The 12,115-nt window shown below is 38.2% G+C and overlaps 1 protein-coding gene and 1 non-coding gene across 2 annotated transcripts; both read right to left on the bottom strand.

The window, feature by feature from the left end:
- Nucleotides 1-890: 890 nt before the first annotated feature.
- Nucleotides 891-963, bottom strand: TRNAR-CCG. Its single transcript has one exon. It is a non-coding gene; the product is annotated as a tRNA-Arg (tRNA).
- A 513-nt stretch (nt 964-1,476) lies between these two features.
- Nucleotides 1,477-3,922, bottom strand: LOC122640952 (patellin-4-like). Its single transcript, XM_043834251.1, has 5 exons — nt 3,283-3,922; nt 2,590-3,180; nt 2,260-2,384; nt 2,026-2,170; nt 1,477-1,931 (listed from the first exon to the last, which is right to left on the bottom strand). Exons 1-5 carry the CDS (start codon nt 3,811-3,813, stop codon nt 1,680-1,682), a joined length of 1,644 nt encoding a protein of 547 aa, XP_043690186.1. The 5' UTR covers nt 3,814-3,922; the 3' UTR covers nt 1,477-1,679.
- Nucleotides 3,923-12,115: the final 8,193 nt, after the last annotated feature.

Raw genomic sequence — 12,115 nt, 5'->3', positions numbered from 1 at the left:
GCAGCGGTATCCAATTACCGCCTCATAAGTGCCATTGCCTATTTTCTTGTACTATACATTAGATCATATAAGATACTAAATAGTTTCTTCTTGGATATAATAGTTAAGATTCTATCCATTGGGAAAAAGCTACATTGCTCTGAGTCAAAATTGATTTATAGTTTACATTCAATTACACAACAAAGTTTTTGATCATGAACACACAAAATGGATGCTTACAACCTAATAGATGTGTACCAGCTGAGATAGCAGAACTGCAAGGGTAAATGTTTCTTAGGGCAATTAAGAGTATTGTTCTACAACAATCAAATATTCTAAAATGGAGTATGATGGAATCACTTAGCATTCCAAATTAGGAGAGTTAATTTGGATATTTTAAATAATTCACAGACAAAAAGTAGGGGATATTGTTCATTTTAATTGTTCAAATTTGAATAATATTTGAGTTACAATTCTCCAATTAAAATCAACTTATTAGGATAACACACTGACATGAACTAATAATAGTTCCACAATCAAAATTTGTGGAGATTCGTATAATGAGGTCACTCAGTACCTAGTTTTTCTACATTAAGTGCAATTCTCTCCAGCAAGGTTTGTAATTTCGATTGGATCGGTATCGATCAAGAATGATTCTAATACTGAATCGATCCACCTGTAAGGACAAGGATAATAAAGTAAAAAAAATTATTTTTTCCTAAAAAGCAGGGGCAAAAGTGTCAAATTTGCCCAATTTGGTCGATACCGAAAATACGAACCTTGCTCTCTAGAGTGTTATATGTAGCGAAGCATCAGATCTAATGCAAATCCTTCACCAAAAAACCAAAAAAAAAAAAATCTAATGCAAGTCAGAGTAAAACGTAAATTACATCTAAAATTAAAATAACTAACGATCGCGATGGGACTCGAACCCACAATCTCCCGCTCCGGAGGCGAGCGCCTTATCCATTAGGCCACGCGATCTTACGCAATGACAATAGTTTGTTAGCAAATATCTAATAAAGCTTTTTTAACAGTTCCAATTCTTCCCTAATCCCTACTTTGGCTGTTCCTAACCACCAAACTTTTTTTATGTTACCGAAAAAAAAGAGGGAAGAATTCGAACCTTTCTAATCCTGCCCGTGATCAACTCAAATCTCATAGAAGGGTGGTGCTTATAAAGCTTCGGGATTTCTCCTGGCTGAAAAACTGTTGGATTTGGATTTTTTCCCCCCCTAAATTTAGAGGGATCTTTGTGAAGCTCTTTCTCCATCTTGGATCTGATGTGGGTACTGAAGAAAAAATTGCGTCTGTAGTGGGTTGATAAAATTATGTGTTTAAAGCTTGCTTCCTTTATGTTATTGCAAGTCTATTAAAAAATAAATAAAAAGATTCATTATTAGTGAAATTAGTTGCTACCCTTAAAAGGATACGATAACTTGACAAGATTCTAACCGCATAGTTTATAGTTGGTCACTGTAAATCGGTATATAAATAAATAAATACAAATAACTCAATTAATCATATGTAAAAAACAATAAACTCTCAAAGCTCCCAAACCAAATAAATGAAATCACAGGATACACTAATCCTGCTAAAAAGAATGAAAGTTTCTTTACAATTTAGTCTCACCCCACTCAATCCAATCTTAAAAGAATGCAAAGAACAAACAAATGTAATTAGATACATAACTATAGCTCTCAGAAGCTCTTCTGGGTCTTGAATCGGTACAGTACTCTCTTCTTCTTGTATGAAGTATTCTCAATGGTGAGAACAATTTTCCCAGGTTCATTATTCCTGAACGAGTTGCGAATTGGTTCTTCATTTGCAGAGATCTTCTTCGACTTCTGAATAATGACTGTATAAGATCCTTCGTCTTCTGGGATAAATTCTTCCTTGTAGATAACCTCCCAACCAAACACACTCAGATCCCAGAGAGCAGTGGTTCCAACCTGTTTATATTAGTGAAGAACAGGATTAATTGAACTACTAAACCCAATAAACAAAAATAGAAGCTTATTAAAAGAATTTCCTTTCTAATGGTACCTCTGGTACAGGGATTTCAATAGTTTCTGTTCCTCCACTCTTGACAAGGAGTTCAGAGACACTTCCATTTTCAATAGAGAACTCAGAATCATTTTCACGGTTCAGACCACCATACTGGATTGGGATATTCTCAGCAGGAATATACCTGTAAATAAAAAATGGAATCATCTCTCTCATTGGCTTCCATTGGAACCTCAATTTAATGATCAAGATCACAGAAGAAGAATCACTTACTTGAAAAGGGTTTCTGCAACCCTGGATGGGCGAACAAAGACAAACTTGCTCTTGGTTCTCTGGGTTAAGAAAGGAGATAAGACAGCATTGAAGGCATAGTACCAGAAAGGCACATTGATGAAGATCTGCAACCAAGTAAACACAAAATTAAACTACCCTTGCATTAAATCTCTCCAGAGATTCAATACTTAATATTAAGAATCAATGTATGCTATAGAACAAAATCCAAGTTTGGGTTCTCTCTAATCACTGAAAATTTTGAATTTTCATTTCTCCTTTGAAACTCGAAAAAATAAAATAAGAAGGAATGGCTTGGCAAAAGATACTTACATTTCTTGCCACAAATTCAGGATAGTTATCTTGGAGGAGACCAACAGCTTGCTTAGTGGCAATCCTAAGCTCCTTCTTTGATGGTCCAGGGGAGTTCTTGAGATCGGTGATTTGAAGAATGGAAGATACACCATCTGGCTTGAAATCAAGTTTCTGAATGCCCTTCTCCATCAACTGGAACCTCCATCTCAAGAACTGATTGCGCTTCTCCTCAGTTCCAAATGTTTTCTCGTAAAGCTCCTCATTCTGGAAGACACCATAGATGTTGTAGCACACAGGGTGTCCTTCACGATCAACACCATTCATATGGGCTACAGAGTTCAGATCCAAACCCAAATCCTCATCCAATATCAAATCGATGTTGAGTTCCTTCCTCCATTGAAGGGTGTTCTTCAACATCACAAAGGCATCATTGACCTTGAAGTCTCGAGCCCTCAAGAACTTCAAGAGGATCACATCAGTAGCTTCTGCGCCTTTGCCTGGTAAGAGAGGGACTCCCCAAAGGGAGATGTCCTTGTTTAATTCGACGGCTTTTTCTTCAGTTCCCACATCAGGTTTCTTCTCTTCCTCAGCTTTTTGTGCTGGTTTCTCCTTGTGAACCTCTTCTGCTACAGATTTCTCCTTTTCTGGAGCTTCTTCTTGTGCAGGTTGCTCTTTTGCATCACTTTCTCCTTGCACATGCTTCTCCTCTGCTTGGCTTTCTTCTGCAGGTTTCTCCTCCTCTTTCTTCTCTCCCTGCTTACCTTCCTCCTTTTCCTCTGCAGGTTTCTCCGTCTCCTTGTTCTCCTCCACGGGTTTCTCCCCCTCTTTCTTCTCTTCCTTTTTAGCTTCCTCTTCTGCGGGTTTCTCCTCCTCTTTCTTCTCTTCCTTCTTGGCTTCTTCTTTCTTAAAGAGATTGTTTTCGAGGATTGCTTCTTCAAGCTTCGATCTCAGCTCGATCAACGCCTTCTTCTCATACTCTTTCAAATCAGAGAGGAAATTGCTCTCCTCCTTGAATGAAGAATTTTTTGTAACGACAGGAACAGCATCTTCAGCTCCGGCTTCTATTTTCTTCTCTTCCACCTCTACTGTTTTGGGTTCATCACACTTCTTTGCATCAACATCTCCATCAGCAACTTTGACTGTCTCGACCACTACGACAGGGGATGTCTCTTCCACAACCTTGGTGGTCTCTGCTGGTTGAGAAACAGGAATTTCTGCTACTTTACTCTCCTCAGCAGTCATGGTTGATGGGTATTGGAATCAAAATGAGAGCCTTAATATGGAAAGAATGGAGGAAAGCGAGAGAAGAAACACTGAAGCCTCAACTCTGCTCTGGCTTCTCTGTTTCCTCTCTCCTCCTCCTGTGGTTTGAGAACTAGGGAAGAGGGAGTTTAAAAAGTTGGAAAAATTCAAAAACCCACCTAACGGTCACTGATCTGGAGCCACCGCATATGAGCCGTTGGGATTCTCTCACAAGGCTTGTGCTTGGTTGGAAGGCACAAAAATGTGGCCCACTCATCATCTATTTTTAGCCCTTCTACCTAGATTTTCGTCTTCAACAGCTAGATTCTCACTCTTTCCATAAAATGGTTTTTGAGGTTCTCGGAAATTTATCATATTATGAGAAATTGAAATCACTAATGAGTTTCAAGAATGGACCGGATCCGACTCCTCTCCAAGGAGCCCAACACCGTGGGAGTGCCCAGGGCAATTTGGATCCTCTATTGTCGAGAGCTGCCCGGTAGGATCATGCTACGCGGACACTGTAAGGAGAAATGAATATTTTACCCCTACCTGAGTGCTTTGTTCGAGTGGAGGTAAGGCGATCATTTTTCGTCTTACTGTGTCTGCATAGCGCAATCCTATCGGGCATCTCAGTAGTAGAAGATCTGAATCCATGCCAAGGGAGGCATCCGATAGCTGTGTTGCTACGCACACATCCTGATGCATGCCAAATCAGCATGTGTGGTGTTTCAAAATGTATGCCCAATAGCCCAACCGTTGAATACCCCCTGAGCACTGAGCTCCTTGGAAAAGATCCAAATCCAAACATTAGGGCCTGCTATTATGAATCAGAAGGCTTAATGACAATTAGGCTTAAGTTCATTCAAAGAGGTGATTTATATGTGATTCTGTGTTTCCATAGGCTTAGGCTTGGGCTTTGGTCCAAATCTTGGCTCGTTTTGAGAAACCTTAAATTGAGACGATAAAATCGATGAATTTCTCGAATAAATGTTAATGCCCGGTGTACCATGTGAAGGTGGTTCGTGGGAAATCGTGTTGTTTGTTCCTCCTTCATGGCTGTAGCGTCCGTAGGGACCCACTTCCTCCATGATTGGATTGTGGGCTTTGACGAAGACCACTTGTGGTGACGCATTTTGTTGTCTTCTCGTCTTTAACGATCTCCCCAGCTTTCCAGTTGTACTTCAAAGGATTCGAAACCATTTACCACCTAATAGCCCGCCACTTGTTGCTCTGTCATTGGATGCCAGCGTGGATCATTAACTTTTAGTTGGCTATGCAAAACAGGGTGGTTGGTGATGTGTCAACTTGGTAAGTATCGGTATCGTATCGTCTATATGGGGTGATATGTATTGGTTTTGCTAGTTGTCGATATTGATATTATGTCATCGATCCCAATTCCTAGACAATCTCATATCGGTATAATGGTACAGAAAACTCGTTCTTTAAAGAAATTCAAGGATATTTTTGTTTCATATAATTGATCTAGGCCGATACTCGTATCAGATCGTATCGATTTTGCGGATCATCAATACCCATTTCGATACCGCACTAAAACCATGTGTGAGAGTAGTGGTGTTGGGTCGGGCTGATAAATTCACATGGTATTAACACCCATCGATCCCAATTCCTAGACTATTTCATATCGGTATAGTGGCACATACCAAGGGTAAAAAAGATTTGATTTCTAAATAAAAACAGAGGTAAATCCATCCCATCCTCAATCAATATTGATCGATATTGGCCAAGACGGATACCTTATCCAATACGAATTCGTAAATCTTTTGAGAAGCTCAAAATTGTGCATCAATTTGTGCTCACCTGGTGCTCAATCCTATGAACTTAAATCATAAATTAATATTTAATCTCGAGTCAACTATAGCTTCGCAGATCTTTTACTCTCCATCAAATTTAAAGAAAAATTATTTGACATATGATCTTTTATCGATGGATCAAGCACAGATCAAGAGTAACAAAAATAAAAATAAAAAATTTGATATTTAAAGAAAAACAGAGATAAATCCATCCCATCCTCAACCAACATAATCAAGATTGATACTATATCCAATACTAATTTGTAAATCTCTTGAGGAGCTCAAAATTGAGCATCAATTGTGCTCACCTTATGCACGGTTTTTTTGGAAACCTTCATTATGATAGTATTTTTTCAATTAATATTTAAATAATAAGGTATTCCATTTTTTGGGACAGGATTCTCTATGCAAGTGATACATAGAAGTGCATCAATGAGATGCAATAAAAGCGTATTCTACAAAGGAAAGTAGGAAACTCATTTCATATGAGGAGAAAGATAAACACAGAAATACAAGTGTATCCTACTCTAGCGGTTTAGAGAACCTTTCTTTCTCCTTACATATGTGTATTGACTTATTCAACATTTTCATTTTTACAAAAATCTCTGTCAAAAAGTATGTGCTTACGCGAGGACTCTCCGATGCCTAAGTCAGATATTTTTGAGCGACAGATGAATAATTGGAATTCAAGATGGGTAAATGGGGTAGAATACCTGGGAATTTATAGCTGTGTATGGCGGTGGAGAGTCTAGGCAGTTGGTGATAGTCTCCTTGGTAGTAGAGCCCACCACGTAGTAGATCACCTCCTCTTGGGAGATAGAGTCCGGGTAGGGAAGGTGTTTCCTAGCAGATGGACATGTGCTTTCCTCCATGTTGGATAAGATCCTTGAGGATTGAGTACGGATAAGATACATCTTGTTTGGGATAAGATCCCTTTTCCGATAAGATGATGTAAATCATTATGGTGATGTCATGCTGACCTGTGTAGTGATCTTGGTCCTTGAGTGATCTACTGGGTCTCTTCCTCTTGGGCCAAAGATGAGTCCCAATGTAGCTAGGCCTGGGTCATTCTCTTCTTGTTGCCATGAATGGCAGATCGGGATTGGCCCATATATTTATGGTTTATCACCTTCATTTTTTTACTTCTTATTTCTTATATTTAATAAGGGAAAAAGAACACTACTTGGGTGGGTATGGTGCACTCATGCAAAGTGACTGCCACACCCCTATGAAAAGGCAAAATTTCTTAGGGACGCGGCGGTCATTTCGTGTGCTCGTGTGTGGGCACAAGGGAAGCGTACCACACACTCCCAAGTAGCGTTCTCTATTTCATTCAATAAATCTAGGGTGAAAGAATGCTAATTGGGCATGTGCGGTGTGTTGCCCCTGCACCCAGATATAAGGGCAAGCGAAATGACCACACGTCCCCTATGAAAAATGGAATTTTTTGGGGACGTGACAGTCATTTCACGTATCCTTGTGTATGGATGCAGAACAGCGCACCACATGCGCCCAATTAGCGTTCTCTTTCCAATAAATCTAATCCCTTATTTTTTTTCATATAAATAGTAAGTACACAAAGTAATTTTCTAATCATTGGCCAATATTGGTACCTGATGGTCACTCTAGTGAAGGTGAGAAAGCATTAGTTATTATATTCTGAGCAAAAAAAATTAGGGAAAAGGAACGATGCTTGGTCGCATGATTCTTGTGTCTAGACACATGGGCATGTGAAATTACTATATAACCCCTACTAATATCAAAGATTTTATCCGTGTTGATGCCCTTGCATGTGCTCTCATTGACCACCACAGTAATGCAACGGCTACACGATCAAGCAATTATCTCTTGCCCCAAAAAAAATATTACTTATTGCTTAGTCTATGTTAGGATGGCAAGAAAAAGAAAAGAAAAAATTCGAAGAAAAAAATATATATATTTGGAGAGAAATAAAAACATGAATCAATCATAACATTATTTTTGTTTCATTATAATTTTTTCTTTTCTTTTCTTAGCATCCAAACAGTTTCTTATTATGCTATTTTGGTATCAACGTTATTCATATTTCATAAGTTATAAATCCATATAAAAAGGGCGTTCTGAGTCCACGAGGCTCCCTCCACTACGGGGTATGGGGAGGATGATAATGTATGTATCTTTACCACTGCTTTCAAAATAATAATAGAAATGCATATAAATAAGGGGAAAATGCATTAAATTTTTATTTGATATTCCAAATTTGAATACTATTTCATAACAGCATTTTATATTTTTAGAATATTTCATTTCAAATCCCTTAACCAAAATTTCAGAATTTTGATCTATTTACAATCTTAGGCCCAAACATAACGTGTGTTGCATAGTCAACAGTACAGCATAAAGCAATGTGTCATGGTCGGTCGTCAGGGAAAAACAATATTTTGTGGTGTTTGGTAGGTAATAACTAATAACTAATAAGGTTCATTATTATATACATTCTATTAATATTTAAATGGATTTATTTAATTGAAGATTATGATAATTATTGGTTATATAGAAAAAATAATATTAATTAGCTTGGACCAAATCTAGTGTGGACTGGAAAGTAACATGTAAACTTCCAATGGGTTCACAACACGACAAATTGTTGAGGCAGAGATAAAGTAATAGATAGAGGTGGCAATGGGCCCAGTTGGGTCGGTTGCAAAAGACCCAACCAACCCATGTAGTAACCAATACTGATCCAAATTTCAAGTTAAAAAACCAGTTTGTGTTAATATTCTAAATACATTTTTTAGTGATTTTTAGTGAATTTACCATGTAAATTATTTTATACTGTTTTTATTTCTTAACTCACCATTTGGGTTTAGATGCCGTGGTTCAAGCCCAACAACTTCAGCTATCTTTATTGGGCCTCAAAATAGATTTTTTCCTAATTGGGCCCAAAGCTATTAACCTAACTGATAAAAGCCGTTTAGTCACAATTATTTAGCCGAAACTAGGGGTGCAAGTTTGGCCTCGACGGCCCGAATCCGCCCAGAGCCCGAATATGGCCTGGATTGAGATACCTTGGCCCTGAGGGTAGGTCAAGGTTGGAAAATTCTGGCCCTGAGTCAAGGCCGGGTCGGGTCAAGGTTGAGGCCTCGGGCTGAGCCCGACCTGGCCCAACCCGACCCTTGTTCTTTCTTTTTTTTTTTTGGTTCTTTTTCCTCTTCTTCTTATTCTTCATCTTCTTCCTAGTTGTGGCAGCCCATGCATCTCCCTTTCCTAGCTTGGTCAGCCCATACATTTCCCTTCCTCCCCATGGTCAGGACCAATCAGGGTTAGCTTGGCCCGACCATGAAGGTGGGTTAGAGTTGGATTTTTCTGACCCTGAGTTAGGGCCGGGTTGGGCCTGGCCCAGCTAAGGAGACTCAAGATTGGGCTGAGGTTTTAAAAGGCCCAACCCAACCCGACCTTGTTGCAGCCCTAACTGAAATTGTTTATTAATTGGTTTAGATTTTTTACCAAAAAAAAAAATTGGTTTAGATTTGAGATATTGAAAATGTTTAATAAACAATTCGATTTTGATTTCTACCCTTCATACTTTGAACTATATCAAAATCAAACCGAATCAATTATCACCCTTAAAACCTCTCCAATACATTTTTTGTAACTACCATTATATACCCAATGGTAGTAGTTGTTTTTTTTTCAGTACCACACCCACTAGGGGGTCGGAGTGTCGGACTTAACAGATTGGGAGCCCAAGGGGGCTGCCCGAAAGATAGCGTTGTGATTATGGGCTTTTCTCTATCTCCTCCCGTTTTTCTTTCAGCCTAAACTTTGGGCCTCTTGCCCCCATTCTCTTGAAATAAAAAATTTCATTCATATCAATACCCATGCACACGCTTTCATGGGACAATAAAAGGAGTGTTTGAATGACACCTCGAGAGATGTATTTAAAACTTGACACATTCTTTTAATTGCTCATAGTCATATTATCAAAAGGTTTTTAAGAAAAGAATATATAAGGGTTTTAAAAAATGGGTGCGTCGGTTTGTAAGAGACTTTGTAACCTTACATTTTTTGTCCTTGTGAGCTGATCTATCAATTACTTTATAGGTTTAAAATTGTAAATTTGCAATAACCCTTGTCCCTCTCCGCAAATCTGGGGAAGGTTTCAGTTTCAATCATTCACGGAATTTGGAAGGATGCAGATGAGTGCTTCAATCTTGTGAGGTGAATGAGGCATTTGGAGTTCTTGGTGCCTCTTTTAGAAGAGATGTGAGTTCGATGGGTCCATTCTAGAATCTGCCAAGGGGCTTTCCTGAAGTGCAAGGGGATTCTATGTCACATATTCTCCTTGGAATTGTGTAACAGAGAACAACGGCTGTTTCGCAAGAGATAATTCAAATGCAGATTTGATATTGTGAATGGTATGAATGTCTTTGCATCATGACCAACTTGGAGGAAAAATGAAGGATTTTGAGCCCCACCAAATCGAGATGTACGTAAGACCATCCATAATGGACAGAACAGAACCTAATCCTGGAGAAAATGACGAATAGAATGCTGCAACTACCTCCTGGAAATCGGAAAAAAAAAAAAAAAATAACAGACCAATCTTGAAATCATTCCGCTGAGTTTTTTGGTGGTAAGTTGCAGGTAGAAGCGGGTTTGGGGTGGACCGGTGGAGTGTGGACGCAAGGAGCCGTAGGGGAAAGTAAGAGTGAGCTCTGTCGGAGGCAGGGGAGAGGTAGGAAGACGAAGAAGAAGGGGAGAATGAGTGGAGAGAGCGGATGGGAGGACAATTGCAAAAAAATATATTTTCTTAAAAGGTTGATAAGTGACGTGGAGTGGGCAAATAAGTCCAGTTAGTCCAGTTACAACACATTGTTGTAACCGGGACAGGTTACAAACAGATTTACCCTTCAAAAATAAGTTAATAATGACATACCATTATGTTATTATTAAAAAAGATCATCGTCATGTATATTTTTCGAGTACTCACATTAAAACACACTGTTATTCTCATTATAAAAAATTTTGTAAAGTAAGATTACAAATTATTTGAGACCTTGAAGGATGTCGATAACAAAACCCATTAAAAAAAAACTCTCATTTAAGATTTACTTTTTCCATTCAAATCATAGTTGGAAAATCGGTTTTTGACTCGACTTGTCTTCGGAAAAACCGGTGATTTAGCCTTGTCAAACCTGGTAAAGACGAGTCACGTTTTTTATTTTATACTTGCAATAAATATGTATAAAATTAGTAAACAATCATAAAAATACAGAAAAATATGGGAAAAATAAAAAAATAAAAATAAAAATCACGTAATCACATATCAATGCATTTTGAGTTTATACCATTGAACAAGAGAAGGGAGTTGAGCAGTTGAGGCTTTCTTATTGTTTTGGATTATGGATTTACTATTTATTTAACTTTGTTTCTAAGTGAACTGGTTTTATGATATTTTTAAAACGATTAAACTCACCGATTTTGTCATGCATGACTCGGGTAAAACTACCAAGTCTTATTTGAATCAAACCATTTATGACCGAGTCTCGTCATTTTTTACCCTGGCCTAGTCTACACGATTCTTGATCAAGTTTTTAAAAATTTGACTTGACTTAGGCAACTCGCCTCAAAACCCCGTTTTCCAACTATGATTCAAATATAAAATCTATAATATTGGATGAACTTGTGCAGGTTAAAGCATTTAATTTTCGTTTGTTATTAAACTTAATTCTTCTAATCTATTAAAGACTACAAAACATGCTTCATATGGGTATAACCCTAATAATACATACAACTTACCAAAAAGAACCCTAGAGAGAGAGAGAGAGAGAGAGAGAGAGAGAGCCTTAAACACTATTGTAAGGTATGAATGCAAACCTGCAAATGCCCTATCAATTTACCAGAACATGAGCATTGACCTCAATTCTCCTCAGCTTCAGTAGAATTCACCATCTCTTCCCGGCAAGCTTCTTGGAGAGAGAGAGAGAAGGATGTTTCATTTAAGCTATCTAATATTAGATGAGATTGCAGAAGAGCATATAAAAATAAATTGAAACAAAGATAAGGATTAGAAACTTAAAATAGGCCACAAAGACTATTATTCGCTGTTCGTTGGGACTTGCTATATTTTTAGGGAGGTTGTCTGTCCTCGGCAATAGAGGATCAAATTGCCACAAGACTTGCTATATTTTAGCATTTTAGATGATCTTGATCCATCATTTAATACGAATAATTATCACCTCCAATTCCTCCAATTCCTCTTGGTAGGGAGTGGACCCTATCTTCGGCAGTGTTTTTGTGCAGGGATAGAGTGATCATTTTCACCCCATGTGAGGAATTGGAGGAATTGAAAGGGGTGGCGAGTTGAAGGGGATAACAAGACCTACTTATTAGTATAAATCATCTACAAAATAGGGGGTTTCAAAAACCTGGCCAGCACCGATATGCCTGACTTAAACCGATTAGGTATATCTTCAGACTGGTGTGATAAATTATTAAATGTTCCG

This window comes from Telopea speciosissima, chromosome 9, assembly GCF_018873765.1.
Source record: "Telopea speciosissima isolate NSW1024214 ecotype Mountain lineage chromosome 9, Tspe_v1, whole genome shotgun sequence".
Taxonomy (NCBI): domain Eukaryota; kingdom Viridiplantae; phylum Streptophyta; class Magnoliopsida; order Proteales; family Proteaceae; genus Telopea; species Telopea speciosissima.
This window is presented reverse-complemented; position numbering and strand designations above follow the sequence as displayed.